At 41.8% G+C, this 20,270-nt stretch overlaps 1 protein-coding gene across 8 annotated transcripts in view; it reads left to right on the top strand.

Annotated features, from left to right (window-relative positions):
• PHACTR1 (phosphatase and actin regulator 1) overlaps positions 1–20,270 on the top strand; it is a 430,561-nt gene that overhangs the window by 353,764 nt on the left and 56,527 nt on the right. For all 8 annotated transcript variants that reach the window (XM_084619601.1, XM_084619600.1, XM_084619598.1 and 5 more), the window contains 3 exons: positions 923–1,253; positions 13,480–13,688; positions 17,470–17,626. In XM_084619601.1, the coding sequence (XP_084475727.1) occupies positions 923–1,253; positions 13,480–13,688; positions 17,470–17,626 (697 nt within the window). The remainder of the gene's footprint in view (positions 1–922; positions 1,254–13,479; positions 13,689–17,469; positions 17,627–20,270) is intronic.

Raw genomic sequence — 20,270 nt, 5'->3', positions numbered from 1 at the left:
TCTTTGGCTCTCTGACATTGTAAACATTTTCATAATGCAACCCAGCCAGTCTCCTTCCCCCTGCTGAGCTCAGGCAGCCAATGCATTGAAATTCCATCTGCTTATAGATGTCTCCATTACATGCACCTCTGAGGCCTTATCCAGTTCCCATGGAAGTCAACAGGAATCTTTCACCCATGGGTAAACCCCATAAAATTATGTATTTTCGAGGAATGCTGAATGGAGTTAAAAAGGTTAAAATCCACAGCATGGGAATCCAGAACAAAGTTTGTTTGCCAGTTGTTTTATAAAAGTATAAATTAATCCTACCATTTCCCTCCATTTTTGCTGGATTATCCTTGTACCTCATTCATGATTTTTTTTTTCATTAGCGTAATTCTGCTACACCAAATGTTCTGCAGGTCCACAAAAATGTGAGACGTGACGTGCAGTAGTCAGACCGTAGCAGTCGGAGCCAGAAATTCCTGAGTTTTAATCCCCGCTGTGGTGATAATGATTCGTTCTGTGACTTTGGGCACCTCGTTACTCTACCTCAGGTTACTCATTAAATGGGGGATAATAACACAGAGCTCACAGGGATGTTGTCAGGGTTAGTCCCTGGTAGAAAGTGCTTTGAAGATGAAAAGCACTACATAGATCTTGTGATTACATGAACTATTGTTGTTTAAGGCATTTCTTATTGAGAGTCCTCAAATGTTTCTGTGAGGCTCAAAAATGTTGTGACGTGAAAACTTCCCTTCTGAAAACCATTCAGAGTGTTATAGGGTACAGTATCTTCCTTCACCAGCAGAAAAGGGGTAAGTCCAATGCAGATTCACCTGTTGTCTTTACTGGCAACCTTTGTGCCTGATTACCCGATATTGTGGTCTTCTTTTTAATGCCATAGAAACTTACGTGTGTGCCTCTCGTTCTTGTGTTTTAGATCCTGGCGGTCCTATGAAACTGCCTTGTATGCCAGTTAAACTATCGCCTCCACTACCTCCAAAGAAAGTCATGATTTGCATGCCTTTAGGGGGGCCAGACCTCTCTCTTGCATCCTATTCCATGCAGAAGAGTTCCCAGCAGCCTTTGGCTCCACACCATCACTCTGTACTGCCATCCCAATTAGCAGCACACCAGCACCAGCTTCCATATGGCAGCCACAGCCAGCATCTGCCTTCTGGATCCAGCTCATTACCTATTCACCCTTCAGGGTGCCGGATGATAGATGAATTGAACAAGACACTGGCCATGACCATGCAGAGGCTAGAAAGGTAATAGTTGATTTTTAAAAATATTAATTTATATTGTGTCATTACAGCATCAGAACATAACATCATACAATAATACATTGCACTTACAGAGGGCCTTTCATCTGAAGATCTAAAATCTTTTACAAAGCCAAGTCATTACTGGGGAAGCTGAAGCACAGAGAGATTAAATGACTTGCCCAAGTTGATGCAGTGAGTTAGTAGCAGAGTCAGGAATAAACCGCAAGTGTCCTGAATCACAGTCTCTTGCTCTAGCCATTAGATTATGATGCTACTAGATTAAAAAGCTTTTAGGAATCTCCTGTTTTGCAACAACATAACACCCGGTTTCCAAATAAAGGTTTGGTTACATGGAAGACAAAAGAAAATAAAATGAAAAAAAAAAGTGGAGGATTTAGAAAAGAACAATAAAGACCAAATGTGTTGCCCCCACCAAAGAATCTACATGCCACTGATGAGCTGGAGGGAGCACATAGTGATTTGCATGAGCTATTTAGGTTTTTTCATGTAATCTAAAATGCATCTGGGAATAAAATAAAATAAATGTGTGCTGCGGTAGAGGGAGTGTGTGTGTGTGTGTGTGTGTGTACACAAACGCAACATAATTGTCACTGCTGTTTTGTAGCAATCCCAATTGTAGACTGCAAAGGGGATAGAGAATATTAATGCCATTCCATGCAAGATCCCCACACATATTTTGTAAAGTGAGTCAATTGAATGCGGGATGTATCCCAGTATATTGACTTCCTTGCACGGATTCCACCAGCTTGTCTCTGGTCAAAAGCACAGGCTTCTGAACAGCAGTCCTTAGGCTTTCACCAGGACATCTGAATTAACTGGAGCCTTGTGGGGGCTCTCAGGGAGGGTAGATCCAATACCAAATTATATGACATATGGAGCTTCTTCCTGGAGAAACAGTCTGTACACCCTGTAGTGCACAACATAGTCCCCTATAGGAATTTTTACACTGAATGCTTATAGTCTGAAGAAATCAATAAATATAGGTGCCCAGAAATCAGTGCTCAAAGTAGCTCAAGAGGAGCAGTGGAAATATGGCTTAAGGCTTGGCCCTGCAGTCCTTGTTGGTGCCAGACCAGTCCCCAGTTTAAATTAGAGTAATCTGAATATTGCTGTAATTTATATACAGGAGAATTAGCTAAATGGACAGTGAAAACACAAGGAGGTAGCTGGGCAGTTCACCACGGACAGTTCTATTGAAACTGATAAGGTGATAGGAAAATAGGAAATTGTACAGAAAACCAAATACGTGCAATTTAAATAGACAAGAGGCCAGATTCTGCCCCATGCTACTAGTCCTTTGCACTGCCAGAGTAGTAAAAAGAGACCTTTGTAGCTGCTCTGAAAGGGCCGCTGTAGATTTTCCCAGTGTAAGGGAATCCTCAGCTGGTGTGAAGTTGACTAGCTTGTAGTGGGAGGTTCCTGTTGCCACAGATAAGGGGCTCCAGTGGTGAGGCAGGAGGTAGCATGTTATGAGCACAAGTCATTATAACAGGGGTAGAGATTTGATGGGACCACAGTCCTGCCACCTTTCACATAGGCCAGCACAGCCTAGCAAAAGCACCTTGCAGAACTAGCTGCATCATCCTGAGATACCAAGTACTGTACACACTCCTGAGTGCTGGGGGATGTCAAGAGGGATTGTCTCCCCCTCTAGAGCAGTGCAGCTTCACACCATTCCTAGCACAAGTCTGGGTGTTAATTGCACAATCTGGCCCTGATACATGCAAGCTGCACTTCATTATTCTAAACCCAATGATATTTCTCTTCATATGACTTCATAGTGGCATCTGTTCCCCCCTTTTCCCAGCAATGGATGTTCCAGTTTCTAAGCTTCCATCAAGTCTGTGTTTACAAGTATGTTTAATTGGTTTAAAGGAGGTGATGTAAAGATTGTGGTGGTTTTTTTTTTATTTTTGTTAATTTTTAACATTTACCAGAAGCTGAAACTGAGCTACTTGTTAAAACTGAACAAGCAAGAATCCAGTTCCCAGAATGAAGCAATTGTCTCCCATCACAGAAGAGAATATTTTTTAAAAATGGGATTAGTATTGATTTTACCTTTAAGGGACTCCTAGCTCACATTAATATACAGAACAGATTTTTGATTGTTTCTTTTCAGTCAATTAACTGGTTTTTTTGTGCCTCAATCAATATTTCAGTCATGGAATAATGAATCAAGTATTTCAGTTACGCTCATTGTCCAGTAAGTCAGTAATGTTTATGGTACTCAAGGAAAAAAAGAGTTGATGACTGTTTCTTCTGGAAAGGCAGTCACTAGTTTCATAATGTATGCGGACAAACTGTAAAGTCGACATGTGCTGTTAAATTTTTTAATTTATACTTCCAAGGGACTCTCTGTTTTTAGCAAATGTGCTAATGTCTCCAAGGAGATTAGTGTAGGTTTTCAGAATAGATTTGATTTGGGAGGGGATTAGGTACACCAGGTGGTATCTTTTCCTGATATTATTTTGACAGTAATGCTTTCTTTTCTCCCTAATTGTACAAAAAAACAGGTTTAAACCCAAATTACATCACATTGCAGTGTTTGTTATGAGACACTTCAGCTCAGAAGCCTTGAAAGCCTTGTAAATTGCTTATATTTGAGATCTGTTTTTTCTTCAATATACAATTTTGCTGTGTGATCATGTCTATCAAATATGTAGAATCTGAGATTGGTTCCTAAACTTTTCTACTGCTTCCAAAATAGCATGCTGCTGGGCCCCTGCTCCCAGGCCAGCAACTGTGGAGAAGAATGTAGAACATAGAGGCAAAGGCAGGATGGCTAATGGGAATGAGCGTATGAAAATGGAAATGATCACATCCAAAATAGAAACAAAGCTCAAAGAGTTTAATGCTCCCAAACTGGGGGGAACAGATAATCTCCAACCCAGAATACTGAAAGAACTGGCACATGAAATTGCAAGTCAGGTAGCAAGTTATCATATGACTGGAGAATAGCAAACAGTTATCTGTATTTAAGAAAGGGGAAAAAAGTAGTCCAGGCAACTACAGATCTGTTTGTCTGATCTCAATAGTATGCAAGGTTTTAGAACAAGTTTTGAAGGAAAGAATAATTAAAGACTGGAGGTAAATGAAAATGGGATAAAATCCATCAGGGGATTATCAAAGGTAGATCTTTCTTTGATAAAATAATTGATTTTTTAGACAAAGGACATGCAGTGAATGAAATCTATCTAAAATTCAATAAAGCATTTGGCGTGGTACTATATGGAGAATTATTAGTAAAATGGGGGTTAATACAGGAATTGTCAGGTGGGTAAGGAAACTGTGTAAAGGGGAGAGGTCAGTGGGTTGTGCTGAAAGGAGAACTGCTGGGCTGGAGGGAGGTTACTAATGGCATTCTTCAAGGATCACTCTTGGGACTGATCGTATTTAATATTTTAATTAGTGACCTTGGCACAAAAAGTAGGACTGTGCTAATTAAATTTGCTGATGACAAAAAGTTGGGAGGCATCATCCATACAGAGGAGGATCAGAATATTATACAGGAAGATTTGCATGACCTAGAGGCCTGGAGTATAGAAATGGGGTGAAATTTAATAGTACAAAGTGTAAGGTCATGCACTCAGGGACTAACGACAAGAATCTCTGCTATCAGCTGGAAATGACAGAGGAGAAAAACCTGAGTGTGTTAGTTAATCACACGATGACTATGAGCCACCAATTTAATGATCCCATAAAAACACCAAATGTGAACCTGTGGTGTTGGTGGCCTGTTGTATGCAGGACAGACTAGTTGATCTAGCAGTCTCTTCTGGCCTTAAACTCTATGACATTATGAGAAAAGGGGGTGCCTAACATCACTTGGTGTAGCACACATTTCAGCTGATCCCAGATATTATCTACAAAAATTAAATACTTAAGTATTCTAAAATAATCACTCCAGATACTGCAGTAGTTCTACTGTCAAGTGATGTGAAGCATTACCAAAGAACACTATAGTATTTTTTTTATAAGGGAAGAGGATACTGACAAGCCTCAGTGTGAACCATAACCAGCCCTCTTCAGCGAAAAGGGTGCCTTTTTTTTTAATTGTTAAAAGCAAAGGCCTGTTTCTTCTTGCTTTCTTCCTGAATCAGTGGGATTTCCTCGTTCTGGTAAATTCAGCTGGTGTGGGTTGATCCCTGAGCCCATCTGTAATTTTCTCCCTAAACTCTCCAGCATTCTTTTCTTAAACCTCACGCCCCTAAACCATTCCCTCCTCACCCACCTCTGCGGCCAAGAATAGGGATAGAAAGAACACGCAATCCCCTTCTTTTAACAACGTAGATTTTTTGCTTTAGAAGACCAGGTCTCCAGAGAGCTGACTGTCTAACAACATCTGAAGGTAGGGTAAAGGTATGAGCTATGTGAAAGGAAGTTAGAAATGATTTGCCAATGAGTTAGAAGCATGCCAAAGAAAAATGAGGACTACCTGATCATGGAGTAGGAACCAGGGACCACGTTTTTGTGTGTGACCTTGATCAAGTTACTTAACTTCTATGCCTCTGTTTTCCTCTCTGTAAAACGGGTGATAACACTTACCGGCCTCGCAAGAGTGTTGTGAGCATTAACAGGGCAATATTTTAAAAGCATTTTAAAAATGAAAATTGCTATGTAAGTGCCAAGTGGTGTTATGATTTTAAGTGACACATTCCTAACTCTCATAAAGGATCTGCACTCACTCCCTCTTCTTGTAGCAACAGTGGGACAAGAGCTAGGCCGCAATTTTCCTACATGAGGATAAAATTGTGTCACAATTTAAACAAAGGGATAATTTATGCAGCCAACTTCTTTAAAATCCAAGAAAATTTTGGGTTCCACGATGTAGATTTGCTATCAGGGTACCTCTCTTCCCCGACTTCAGTATGGCTTTTCTGACATATAGTTTGTGCCCTTCCTGTGTTCCTGAATGTTGACTTGGAGGGGCAGCTACTTGGCGTGACATGCTAGTCTAATCTCCAGCCATGCACCCAATCAGTCTCTCTAATGAGGCTGCCAATTAGTGTCAATCATGATGCATACTCTTGTAAACTCGCAACTGGGGTCAGACCTTATTTCTTACAGGATACTAAACAGCTAACAGATGGTAATGATGGGTAATTCCAGTTACCAATGCCCTGCCCTGGGATAGAAAGTGAAAACCTCTGTATCAGAAAGTTTCTGTAATCAATTGTCCTTAGACATCCAGTTCCCTCAGACTTCAAATTTATAAAATAACTCATATTAGACCTACCTACCAGAAGTCTTGTAGTTCTTATCGAATGCATTTCAGTCTATAAAACTTTTCAAGAGAACTACTTTTGTCTAAACTTCACGGCCTGAGGATAGACACTCTCAATATGTATAGCTAATCCCATGCTCATCCCAGTGTAGTATTATATTAATGAATGTACAGTGATCTGAAGTGTTTCTATTTTTAGTTTAATTGATAAGCAACAAAACAATATACTCTTGATCTGACAACATTTTGATAGCATCTTTTCTGGTAACTCTTCATTCTGTTATCAAAGAAGAATGTGTGATAATTTGTGGGGATATGTTTTATCCCACTAGATTTTTACAGGAGTGATTTCCCTGTTCTATTTAGAGTACACCCTTGAGTAACAAGAATATCAGTAGTTGTCTGTCTAATCCTTAAATTCTGACTTCTCATGAAAATCTTTTCTTAATAGCAGCACTGTAATTTACATATTAAGATAAATTCTTTTTTGAAACCAGTGCCCGCATAGCCATGGTCTTGATCTCTAAACAACCAAAGCAACAAAATCTGAAACAGCTTTTAAAACTGATGATCTGAAACATTTAGTAGTGTAATTGTTCAGTACATAATACTACTACTAGCCCAACAGCCTTTACAAATAATTTTGTAGTAGACCACATGACAGTGCATATTTCCTACCAACAAAGAGGAAATCTATCACAGTAGAATTACTTGTGCCCTTGATTGTTTTTCATAAGTAAACTGCAGTACTGCAGGTAGGGCAAAAGTGCACAACACCTTGTCATCTGACTTAGCGAATGAAATTAATAGTGTGGAACAGAAATCAGGAAATACATAAAATAGCAGGAAAAAATAGGGCTTAAAATAGCAAATGGTATTATTGGTGGACTGCATGACTGAGGAAGTTGTAAAGAGATGGAGAATCTTCCACTGCTAGGACACCAGTTCAAATCAAGCCTCAGTGTGATAGGGATTGAAACTTGCTATTACCATCTAACTGCTGTATGGTAACCTAAATTGTTGAAATGTACGCAGGACCTCAGGCATGAATAGCCCCAGCCCCCCTTCCCTACCCCCCCCCCAAAAATACTTTGTCACAATTAGCACCTGGTTGGTAACTCCAGGAGAGAGGTAGAGGCAGACTGAATGGGCATAAAGACTGAGCTACCCTCCCACCTCTTCTGTTACTTGGTGAACTTGTACTGCGCCTGACAGTGCTGTTTTTAAACTGAGCTGAATGATTTTACTGCCTAGCGTTCACTGTTTTTTTACAGAACAGCATTATGCTGAGCTTTATCATCTCTAAGATATTAGATCTGAGTCTTCGGGATTTCGTGTATCTGCCACTGAAGAGTTACACAGAAAAACAGATAATCAGAAAAAGAGAGATTTTTAAAAGAAGTTAATTGAATTTAAATTATTAAAGCATATCAATAAAATAAAAGTTAATTGAAAGTTTTTAAAGACTGTAATGCATTTATATATCCTTAGAAGAATTCAGCTGATGCATCCCAAAATTACTTTTTGGATAAAAATAGTATAATGTAAAATTCATTGAAATCTAATAGAGAAATTCACAACCCAATTCTTCATGAATGTTTAATACTTTGTGCTACAAAATGTAGAATATCTCTAGGCAAATAAATTCCTTTCTTTGATATGTCCAGTCAGTAAATATATGCAATATAAGCTGCAATTACCAAATGATCTCTTTGACGTCTAACATAATGATAACAAATGGTATCACTCACTTATAGTATCTAGGGCCTTTTATCCCTATGAATCCCAAAGCACTTTATGGGATAACAGTTCACCCCCCTTGAAAATGCAGTCATTTCTGGGGTGAAACTTGGCAACTGTTTAATGGTCCTCATCAACACCACACAACAGGTTAGGGCAGAACATTAAGATAACATCTCCAACTGATGTAGTGGAAGGTGATTTAAATAGTTAAAGGGCCCAGTCCTCCAGGGTGCTGTGGAGTATCTACTGTGGTTCTGCACATCCTAGACTCTCTAAAGGAGTAGCAGTTGCTTTGCAGGATCATACCCAAATCTGATAGTTGCCTCAAATGGAATGTGGCCAGGACAGCTGGATTAATGTCCATACTCATGTGGAAAGGAGCATGAGAATTTTAACAACTGCAAGGTCAAGAACTCAGATTTACTTCTCATCCAAAGAGCAGCATCTCCAACAGCAGAGGGCCTCCTGATTTCATACAGTTATTGTTTCTGAAAGAAGAGCACCTACTACTGAATCACCAACACCACTGCAACACCCAGGATTTTTTCTGACAGTCTCTGATCCTAGTAGAGGGAGGCAATATGGTCTGGTGAATAGGGCACATGGCTGGAAGGTAGGAAATTTCGGTTCCTTTCCTGGCTCTGCGCTTCACCTGCGATGTGACATTGGACTTCAGCTCTCCCGTTCTCAGTTTCCCTGTCTGTAAAAATGTACCTGCATTGATACTTACGTTCCCTTATGAAGTGCTTTGAGATCTACATGTGAAGAGTAGTAATAACAACCAGGTTTGAACCTATTAGGTTGTGGGAAGTGATGAGCTCATAACCTAAGATACTATATGGCAGTAGCAATAGGACTGAATGTTTAGAGAGTAAAAGCAAATTGCTCTTCAGTGTCTGGCTTTTTGGGCTGTTGCACAGACAATTCATGTGTCTTGGTATATCCCATTTGGGATCTTGCTAAAAATAGAAAATGACCACTGGCGCTCCCAAGTCAGTTTGTAGACAGACGGCTCTAATGCACATTTCCATTTCTTTTTGATTCCTGTAGGACCCCTTGCCTGACATTCACAAATTAAACACAACCTTGGTCGTATATTTCATCTGAGACACAGTTCATCTGCAGATAATGTATCCCCATTCATCTTTTGTACTGTTCTATTGTAAATGAGGTGAAGAAAAAAATCTCAGAACTTACATTTCGCTTCAGTTTACCTTCTTCCTGTAGACATGATGTAAAATACCAAAATAATGAAAGAAATTATAAAACCATCTGTTAGTCCAAGTTATTTGGCAAGCTTGGAATGGTTTAATTAATCTCCCCTCGCTCGGTAAAGATTCCTATGCTGTATTTATATTTCCCAAGGATTTAAAGTTTCTTGGGGCAGGGGGAGAGTTGGAAGCCCATGCTGTCACATAGGTGTGGCAGTTTGGCCAGTTAATCCACTATCTGTGCAGTCTCCTTCATACAACTAATGAAAGTGTTACATGCAAATTAGCTGTAGAGTAAGAGTGGTAATTGGCTGAGTCATAGGCGCCGACTCCGTTGGTGCTCCGGGGCTGGAGCACCCACAGGGAAAAATTAATGGGTGCTCTGCACCCACCGGCAGCCAAGCTCCACTCTCTGCCTCACCTCACCACCTCCTCCGCCTCCTCCCCTGAGCGTGCCATGTCCCCACTCCTCTGCCTACCTCCCAGCACTTGCTGCCACCAAACAGCTGTAGCAAGCTCCGGGAGGGAGCGGGGAGGAGTGGGAACGTGGCAGGCTCAGGAGAGGAGGTGGGGCCAGGGCAGGGATTTGGGGAAGGGGTTGGAATGGGGGCGGGAGGAGGTGGGGCAGTCGGGGCGGGGCCAGGGGCAGAGGGGAGTCGAGCACCTACCGGCGCCAGTAGAAGTCAGTGCCTATGGGCTGAGTAACCCTTTGATATCACAGTGCTCTGGGACTTTTAGCGTGGTGTAGATATATGCCTTGCTGTAGCTGGACGCTGCACAGGTGTAGTTAGTACAGTCAAAATGGCTGAGAACTTAAAAATTGGACAGTCACAGACTGAGTATCCTAGAGATGATTGAACCTTGTGATATTCTAAACAAAAAGAGGTCTCAACCATGCTTGTAGCTGTTTGAATATGTCATCCTAGGCTTCAGAGTGACAATCCTTGAATTTGAGAGAGATGTATATATATTACACACAGAAACCCATGTTAAAAGAATATTATTAAAGTTAAGTCATGCACTCAGAAATAAGATTGTATATGCAACCTTCATTCTTTCCCCTTGAGCTTTTAAATGCATGATCGCATACTGTTTTTTCCACAGGAGCCCTGCTTCATTAGGTGCACAGGATGGAGGGTGCTCACTCAATGAGTAGCTGTTCAATATTTTGTTTTCTCATTGTTCAATGTGTGACCCTAGCAATTGTTTACTGGACCCTGTTCAAACTCTGCTCTGAAGACAGAATTATTAATTTCTCCAGGTTTTTCTTATGGCGCTTATCACTGTAATATCGAGTGCTTCACAAACATTAATCAATTGAGAGGTAATGTGATCCTTCTGTAAGGATCAGCAGGAGTTGAACCAGGCCAGTAGGGCTACCAAGCAGCTGAATCCCCATGTTGCTGCTTGACAGCAGCTGTAACCTGGCCACTCGCTGCAACTCATAGTCTACAGAGGTTCAATGCCATGACAAGGTTCACCTCGAGTGATCTGACTGACAGTGGTCTTAGCAAGCCCTGATTGTCTCCTTGTCCCTATAGAAGCCCAGGGGGCATGCCAGGAAGAATCCAGGCAAAAGGCAGATCCCTAGCTACCTGCCATGACCACTCTGCTTCTCTGTTCCTGAACGCCTGGTACTGACCTTGGCTCTGACTTGGATTTTGACTCCTAGTTGACCCCCTGGAAACTCAAAATGAACCTTGATATGTGGTATTGACCATCAGCCTGATTCCTGACACTGGCTCTGACCCTAGCTTCAGTTCTGGGATCTCAAGCTCCTGCCACTAGTCCTGCCTACCTGCGCCCAGAATCCTAACACCTTGGATGTATAAATAGGAATATTGAGTAGGAGCAAGGAGATTATATTACCTCTGTATTTGACACTGGTTGACCACTACTGGAATACTCTGTCCAGTTCTGGTGTCCACAGTTCAAGAAGGATGCTGATAAATTGGAAAGTGTTCAGAGAGGAGTACAAGAATGATTAAAGGATTGGAAAACATGCCTTATAGTGATAGACTTCAGGCTCTCAATCTGTTTAATTTAACAAAGATAAGGTTACTTGATCACAGTCTGTAAGTACGTACTTTTGGATCAAAACTTTGCTAATGGGCTCTTAAGTCTAGCCGACAAAGGTATTACAAGATCCTATGGCTGGAAGTTGATCCTAGACAAATTCAGACAAGAAATAAGGTGGAAAGTTTTAACAGTCAGGGTAATTAATTTTACAACGGATTTTTGTTAGATTCACTAGTAATTTTGAAATCAAGATTGGATGTTTTGCTAAGAATATGCACTAATTCAATCAAAAATTAATTCATGGAAATCCTATGGCCTGTGTTATGCAGGAGATCAGATTAAATGATCTATGAATAGTCCAAAAAAAACCCCTTGTGAGATTAGGAAGTGGTTCTAGCCCCATTTTGTGATGGGGGCCTGAGACACAGAAATTAAGGCCAAAAGTTTCCACTAATTTTGGGGGCCCAATTTGAGACTCCTAGGACTTGATTTTTCAGAGTATTTGGCCTTAAATGTCATTTGATATATTCAAAATACAGCTCCCATTGACTTACAGCTGTGAGTGCTCAACACTTCTACAAACCAGACCCTGAGGTCTCAAGTTGCGGACCCAGAAAATGAGAAACATACAATTAGTAACCACCTGTGAAAAGTTTAAGTGACTTGCCCAATGTCACATAGGAATCTCTGTCTGAGGCAAGATAGAATCTAATTCTCCAGGGCAGCATTCAACTGCCTTAACCATGAGACCCTCCTTTCCCTCCATACCTCATTCTCTACACACCTTCCATCTTCTGCTTCATTTGTCACAGGGACAACAGCCTCCTTTATACACAACCCTGGCACATTCCCAGAGCAGGTCCATCCTGTGCACTGAGTGAGGCAAGGGTCCTGTGAAAAAAATAGTATGTGATCATGTAATTACAGATTGTATCATGTGTATACCCCAGGGGCCAGATTAAGATTACTCATTCAAACTTGATTCTGGCCTTTTTGAACAGCTGACGTGCTTAACTTTGCAACCTTAATAATGTTCTTTTTAATATAGTTTTTTCTGTGTAATTTCCTAGGTGTTTTAGAAAGCAAACTGGAAAAACAAAAATTCAATCATGTGGCATCATATTGATGCCCACATGAGTCATCATTGGGTTTGGCACCTTTAGACACACCGCACAGGCTTCTCCAATGCAACTGAGTAACTGATAGCAGTAGCAGGTTGTCATTCTTCATGAGGACCAACCCTAGAGGGGGCTGAGACATGCACTATGCCAGTGAATTTCACAGATATATGCTGACAGCAGAGGAATGGTGAGACTCAGGAATCTTGGGTCCTCCCCACACTTGTTCCTAGTCCCAGTTTCCTTGTCCAGCTGGTCCCAAACTCCCTCCTATAACTTGTCCCAGTTTATGTGGATTTTCACAGGGATAGCAAAAGGCACATCCCTGGCACACAGGCCACAGCTCCTGCCAATTTTTCAACATGTGCTCCAAAATGTTGGGGCTCTATAGCTTTTCAGTGCAAAGGTCAGCAGAATTTTTTAACATGAGCAAACCGTCATGTTTTTCCCTAAACTCATTCTCAGAAACAACAGAACCAATTTCACCAAAATTTTCCAAAGAAATTCAGCCTCAGGCAGACACCAAGCATGGAAAGTTTAGTCCAGATGATTAACATTTGGCAACATTATAAGCAACTGAAAACAGGGTCATATATTGGGAAGTGTCAGGCAACCTTAATAATAGGTCCTTTCTCAGTTCTGGTTATGCAAGTTTTTAAATTGGAATTATCCTTTAATTCCTTACTAACCAATGTAACTTAATTTTTCCTGTTTACCATGTTTTAACCCATTCTTGTTGGTAACTATAATCCTTCCATCTTCCCCTCTTAAAAAAAATGTCTGCAGTATAAAAAGGCCCTTGTGCTCTGACTTCAGAGAAGCAGCCCTGACTCCTGCTAAGCAATTTTCTCTAATTTTCTTAATTTCTCTTTTTAATTCTCCTTTTCCGATAGCTCTGGTTTACACCCGGGTGACAGTGTCACGAAAACAGGACCTGGAGGCCTTTCCGACATGAGACAAGTGCCAACCGTTGTGATCGAATGCGATGACGATAAAGAAAATGTGCCTCATGAATCTGACTATGAAGATTCTTCCTGCCTTTACTCAAGAGAGGAAGAGGATGACGAGGAAGATGAAGATGATGATAGCTCATTATTTACAAGTAAGACTCATCCTTCCCTCTCCCCTTTTATTGGTGTTGTTTTTTTTTTAATTTATCCTCAAAGCACAAGGAAATCACAAGCAAACTGGATATCTTGAGCTGGATTTTCTTGTCACTTCACTGACCTAAATTAGAATAAACTCCATTGACTACAACAGAGTAACAGCAGCATAAAATCAGTGATTGTGAGAGGACAATCAGGTGTTTTATACTTAATAAGTACAAAGTCATGTCAGAATATTTACATACAGGTTTTTTTTTAAAACGTGTCGGCGTCAAGTCAAGAAGGCAGTGGGAGTTTTACCAACAATTTAAATAGGATCAGAATGAGCCCAGTACTGAGCAGTTTTGAAACAATACTAAAGTAGGGCCAGGTCTGGAGATCTTGACTCAGGTTTTATTCAATCCTCGTTTAGGAAAAACTCCCATTTAAGTCAGTGTGAGTATTTTGCCCTGGAACTTTTGTCCAGGTAAGTATTGGATAAAAAACGAGGAAGGACTTCAGGATTCACTCCTAAATTATTGCTGGACATCTGCTCTTTATTTTAAATACCACCCTTAATGGACAAGGGGTAGTTTTTGAAATAGATCCTTCCAGCACTGACTGGCATTTCTGGTTTGTACCTCATACAGTGTGGATTATACACATAGAGAAAGCTCAGCATGTTCTCTAAGAACAAAATAACACAGGTACACTGTTTTTTGTTAGGATCAGTATCCACGGGGGTCAGGGCCAATTCTGCTCACATACTTACTGAACTCATTGAATACTTGAGTACTGTGGGCAGTATTTAGCTCTCTGTATGCTGTGCTTGCATTTTTCTTAATTTAGTCCTTACTGATTTAAAAATCAAGGGCCTGAATGTGACCTTGCTTACAGCACTCTTACACCAGTGTAACCCTGCTGACTTCTTTGGAGTCACTCCTGGATTACACCAGTCTAAATGAGTTCAGAATCAGACTCCAAAACCCTAAGCTACAATAAGAAGTGTAATTACTAGTAAAAACATGATCCTCATTCTCCACTACCCTGCACAATGTAGCGTAATTTACATCTGTACAAATGCTATCATCTCATTTGGTATCATTTTACTCCCACTCCACACGGTGCAAGACAGCGGAGAATCAGGCCCACAAATGACAACTCTACGTTAAATTTAAGACCTACGGTTGCGGGGTTAGCTGCATCTCTTCCCCCTTTCTGGTTGCTCTCTGAGTGCACCCCCCTCCAGTATTTGGCCTCTAGTCCATAGCTCTCTCTAGGTGAAATCTCACAATTCTTCCACTCTTTGACTAGAACGTGGGTCCGCTACCCTGTGTACAGCAACTGGATATCACCCTGAAGGTCTGAATGGGTTGCAAGCACCTGCATTTCCTCCCTTCAGGATCATGTGACCGACAATATTGACCAACAGCCTTCTTAAAACAAAGCATTTTTATTGAGCACTTAGAACAAAAAATTAAAGACACAAGATTTTAAAATAACGAACATCCTACTTGCATATTTAATGTCATCTAATCTTATGCTTCACTACAGGCTAAGTTAGATAGACTTTCCTCTTAAATGACAAGAACAGAACAGAGCCACCTCTCAAAGCCCTGATCCTCCTGTGTCTGTGAGACTCTCAGTCTGGTTCTCTCAGTTAGTGTGTCGACTGCCGCTGGGAGCATGCCTCGCAGCCTGTCAGTGGCACCAATTCAGATATTTCCTGGAAGGTGCAAATTCCGGTCCCTCTAGCCAACCCTCTGGCAAGGGACCCCATTCCAGTCTCTGTTCATGCCCGCCCTCCTCCTGCAGGAACCCCAGGTCTCCCTCAGCTGGTGAGCTTCCCTTTCTCCTACTGCATGAGCTGGTTCCGACAAAAGTCAAGTTGTCGGCAGACTCCCCTGCACCCTGCTGTATCTGAACAGACTTTGCATGTGCCAGTCACAATACCGATTGGGCTGGCCACCCCTCCGCAGCCAGGCCAAATCTGAGTAGTATTGAGTCGTATGCTCTGGACCGCGCCAGCAGCAGCCATACTGATTTAGAATGGGATCACTGCTTAAAAGGGGTCAGGCCATGGGCCCTGCGGCTCCACAACCTATGCAACTTTGAGCAAGTGCAAAAACCTTGGAGAGAGATGTTCATTCCCCTCCAGCCTTCCCCCCAGCCCCACCCTCCCCAAACTGGTGCCACTGTACCCCACACAGGCAGACTCGCACTTGCTCTCCTCGAGCTAGCACAGTAAAAATAGCAGTGTGGGTGTTGCAGAATGGGTGGCAGCTCAGGCTGGCCAGCCAAGCTCAGACCCAGAGGGACATGAGTAGTTAGCCCGAGCCGCCACTAGTGCCACAGCGCCACACTGCTATTTTTAGCATGCTAGCTCAAGCAGAGCTAGCACAAGGCTGTCTACCTGGGCTGGGAGAGACACTCCCAGCTGCAGGGTATACGCACCTATTCTGACTCTCACTGTTCAAGCTGGTCTGGGTGCTGCCCAAGGACAGCAGGCTTGACTCAGTAAGGATACATGCTCTGGCATTGTCTCTTCGTGAACCTTAAGTGTAAGCTGTGAGGTGACTATGAGAAAAGACCTCCTCCCTCTTTCTCTAGGTGGACAGGCCCAGCTACCCAGTCAGACGCTGAGGGTGAAATATCCATTCTGTTATATGGCACAGAAACCCCACGCTAGTGGCAGATCCAGATACAATATTAATCATTATTAAAAAACACCCCCACAATTGTTACATCTGCATCTTATTCTCTTCACCTGTTGGACCAAATTCTGTCCTTCACTGTAATGATATACAGTAACTCCTCACTTAAAGTCATCCCGGTTAACATTTTCATTATTAGGTCACTGATCTATTAGAAAACATACTCATTTAAAGTTGCGCAATGTTCTGTTATAAGATTGTTTGGCTCGCCCCACTCTGCCCACCTGACCGGCGCTCCTGCCAGAGAGCGGGGTCGGGAGCTCACCCGCTCCCCAGCTGGAATGCCGGGTGGGCAGAATGGGGCAAACCCCTGCACCCTGACCCCACTCCCCATCAGGAGGACTGGGTGGGTGGAGCAAGCCCCCGCACCCCAACCCCGCTACACCCCTGCCTCAACCAAGCCTCACAGTAATCATTGGTGAGTACAGTATTAAATTGTTTGTTTACAATTATTTAAAACTTATACTGTATATGTATATAATGTCTTTTGTCTGGCAAAAAATATTTCCCTGGAACCTAACTCCCCTATTTACATTAATTCTTATGGGGAAATTGGATTCACTTAACATCGTTTCACTTAAAGTAGCATTTTTCAGGAACATAACTACCAAGTTAAGTGAGGAGTTACTGTGAATTAAAAGTGACTCCACTGAAGCTAATAAACAGGTGTAAATCTAGAAAAAATTCGATCTAAGGCTACCCCTTAAAATTAGATTGACCTAGTTACATCACTCAGGGCTATGAAAAATGTCACACTCTGAGCGACATACTTAGGTCAATCTAACCCCCACCGTAGATGCAGCTTGATCAGTGGAATAATTATTTTGTCAATTTAGCTACTGCCTCTTGAGGTGGCGGTTTAATTACCTTGATGGAAAAACCCCTTCCGTCAATGTAAGAAGCATCTACACTACAGCACTGCAACAGTGCAGCTGCAGTGGCATAATTGTGCCACTGTAGTGTAGACTAGAATCTAACTTAGTTCACTCTGCTTATCCTCTCCTGACGGTTACCGCTTTGCCTGCTGTATGATATGGTACAATGTTGACATCCCCTTTGGCAAGACCTCTCTTTTCTTCCATAGGTTCTCTGGCAATGAAAATCTGCAGGCAGGATTCTTTAGCAATCAAACTTAGCAACAGGCCCTCCAAACGAGAGCTGGAGGAAAAGAACATCCTCCCAAAGCAGACGGATGAGGAGAGACTTGAACTGAGGCAGCAGATTGGAACAAAGCTAACAAGGTAAGATCCAAACACTTTTCTAATGTTTACCATCAAGCAATGGGTTGCTGGGAGAGTGGACTGCAAGATACAACTTTTATCCTTGGGCTATGGAGATTTTAAGGTCATCTATTCGCAATGCTCTACATGTGAGATGTCACCCAACAGGCTGAAGAAAACCAACAGCTCTAGGCTTTGCCTCTGCTTCAGTATAATTTCCCATACACAGCCCTATCTCACCCTCAGGGGTCCTTTGCTACAGAAAGGCCCATGGAAATGTGCTTTCTGCATTGATGCTCATTTTCTGCTTCCCAATGAAAAGGTGTAGCTTTGGGGACATTCTGGGCTGTAACATGTGGAACCTTCTTTATGTACTCTTTTGTGAAACCATTGGTGCTACTAAATGACTGACATGAAGCCCCCTCCTGACTGAGCAGCTAAATATATTCCTATCCAGCAACACTCCAATACCTATCACACACAACCTGATTTTGGGTCAGGCTTGGGCCGGGTTTCTCCTTTTGAAGACTCATTCATCTCTCTAATCTTATTCCTTTCCACTTGATTTTATATTTGCCATGATAGATGTGGGCTAGAGTAGAGAGGTGATTGATAAACATGAAGGGTAGAATTTATTACCTCTCTTCCTCTCAGCAATTAGTTGCATTCAGAATAGTTAGCATTCCTTGGCTATATATGTAAGATGTTGGAGTGCTTTCCTGTATACTTTTTACCTATGCTTTCTATGTTAAATCTAATACTCCAACTAGCCTGTGGGGTCTGGCAGCAGTATTATGCAGGAGTAGGCAGTAATAATGCTTTATGAACTAAAATTTTCAACTCTACAGCTTGCTTAGTAGCTTGGCTTAGTGTATTTGCACAAAAAAATCCAAATTGATAGTGAGCTAAAAATAGAAGTGTCAGGAAGAAAAGGAGAAGCGTGTATCTATATGCAACATCTGCTTTATCACATACAGTACTCGGGAGTTTCCCTCAGTGAACCCTGTGTTATTGGTACAGGTCAGATTATTTCTACCGGGTGACTCTTAACTTGCATATAGGAACATAGGATTCCATGTTGAATCTGACCAAGGCTCACCTAATTCAGTGTCCTGTTTCTGACAGTGGTCCACACCAAATGCTTCAGAGAAAGGTACATGAAACCTTGCAATAAGCAGCTGTAAAATTATTTGCCTCCCCACATTAGGTATCCTTATAATCCCTATTAGTTAGAGATTCTCTTAAACCCTGAAGTATGTGGTTTAATATCTCTCCAGAATGTATATTAATCATTACAACTTTGAATAAGCTGCTTTTATATATAATGTCCAATCACTTTTTGAATGTTGCTATGTTTTTGGCCTCAACAACATCCTATGGCCATGAGTTCCACAGATTAATCACATGCTGTGTGAAAAAATATTTCCTTTTATTGGTTTGGAATTTGCCACCTTTCAATTTTAATGAATGTTGTCTTGTTGTGTCATCAGACAGGGAGAATAGATGCTTCTAATGTACCTTCTCTATATCATTCATTATTTATATACTTGTCCCATGTCCCCTCTTACTCATCTCCTTTGTAAGGTAAACAATTCCAGTCTTTTCAATCTCTTTATGCCCCTAATCATTTTTTACACCTTTCTCTGAAATCCCTCTAATTCTGCCATATTTTGGTTGTGATGAGTGAGCAATACTGTGAGCAGTATTCCAGACGAAGCTGCACCATTGAATTATATCATGGTATTATAATATTTTCCATATTATTCTCCATCCTACTCCTTATTCATCATAACGTCTTTTTTGACTGCAGGTGCACACTGAGTTGAGGTCTTCAATGAGATGTCCAGAGTGGCACCCAGATCCTTTTTCTTAGTTGATACAGTTAATTTAGAACCCTGTAAGGTATCTGAGGGATTTAATTTTTCCCTCCCCAATGTGCATTATAGAATCATAGAATCATAGAATATCAGGGTTGGAAGGGACCCCAGAAGGTCATCTAGTCCAACCCCCTGCTCAAAGCAGGACCAATTCCCAGTTAAATCATCCCAGCCAGGGCTTTGTCAAGCCTGACCTTAAAAACCTCTAAGGAAGGAGATTCTACCACCTCCCTAGGTAACGCATTCCAGTGTTTCACCACCCTCTTAGTGAAAAAGTTTTTCCTAATATCCAATCTAAACCTCCCCCACTGCAACTTGAGACCATTACTCCTCGTTCTGTCATCTGCTACCATTGAGAACAGTCTAGAGCCATCCTCTTTGGAACCCCCTTTCAGGTAGTTGAAAGCAGCTATCAAATCCCCCCTCATTCTTCTCTTCTGCAGGCTAAACAATCCCAGCTCCCTCAGCCTCTCCTCATAAGTCATGTGTTCCAGTCCCCTAATCATTTTTGTTGCCCTTCGCTGGACTCTCTCCAATTTATCCACATCCTTCTTGAAGTGTGGGGCCCAAAACTGGACACAGTACTCCAGATGAGGCCTCACCAATGTCGAATAGAGGGGAACGATCACGTCCCTCGATCTGCTCGCTATGCCCCTACTTATACATCCCAAAATGCCATTGGCCTTCTTGGCAACAAGGGCACACTGCTGACTCATATCCAGCTTCTCGTCCACTGTCACCCCTAGGTCCTTTTCTGCAGAACTGCTGCCTAGCCATTCGGTCCCTAG

This window comes from Lepidochelys olivacea, assembly GCF_965140295.1.
Source record: "Lepidochelys olivacea isolate rLepOli2 genome assembly, chromosome: 2".
Taxonomy (NCBI): Eukaryota; Metazoa; Chordata; order Testudines; family Cheloniidae; genus Lepidochelys; species Lepidochelys olivacea.
Note: the sequence above shows the minus strand (reverse complement) of the source record. Positions and strands in the feature narration are given on the sequence as shown.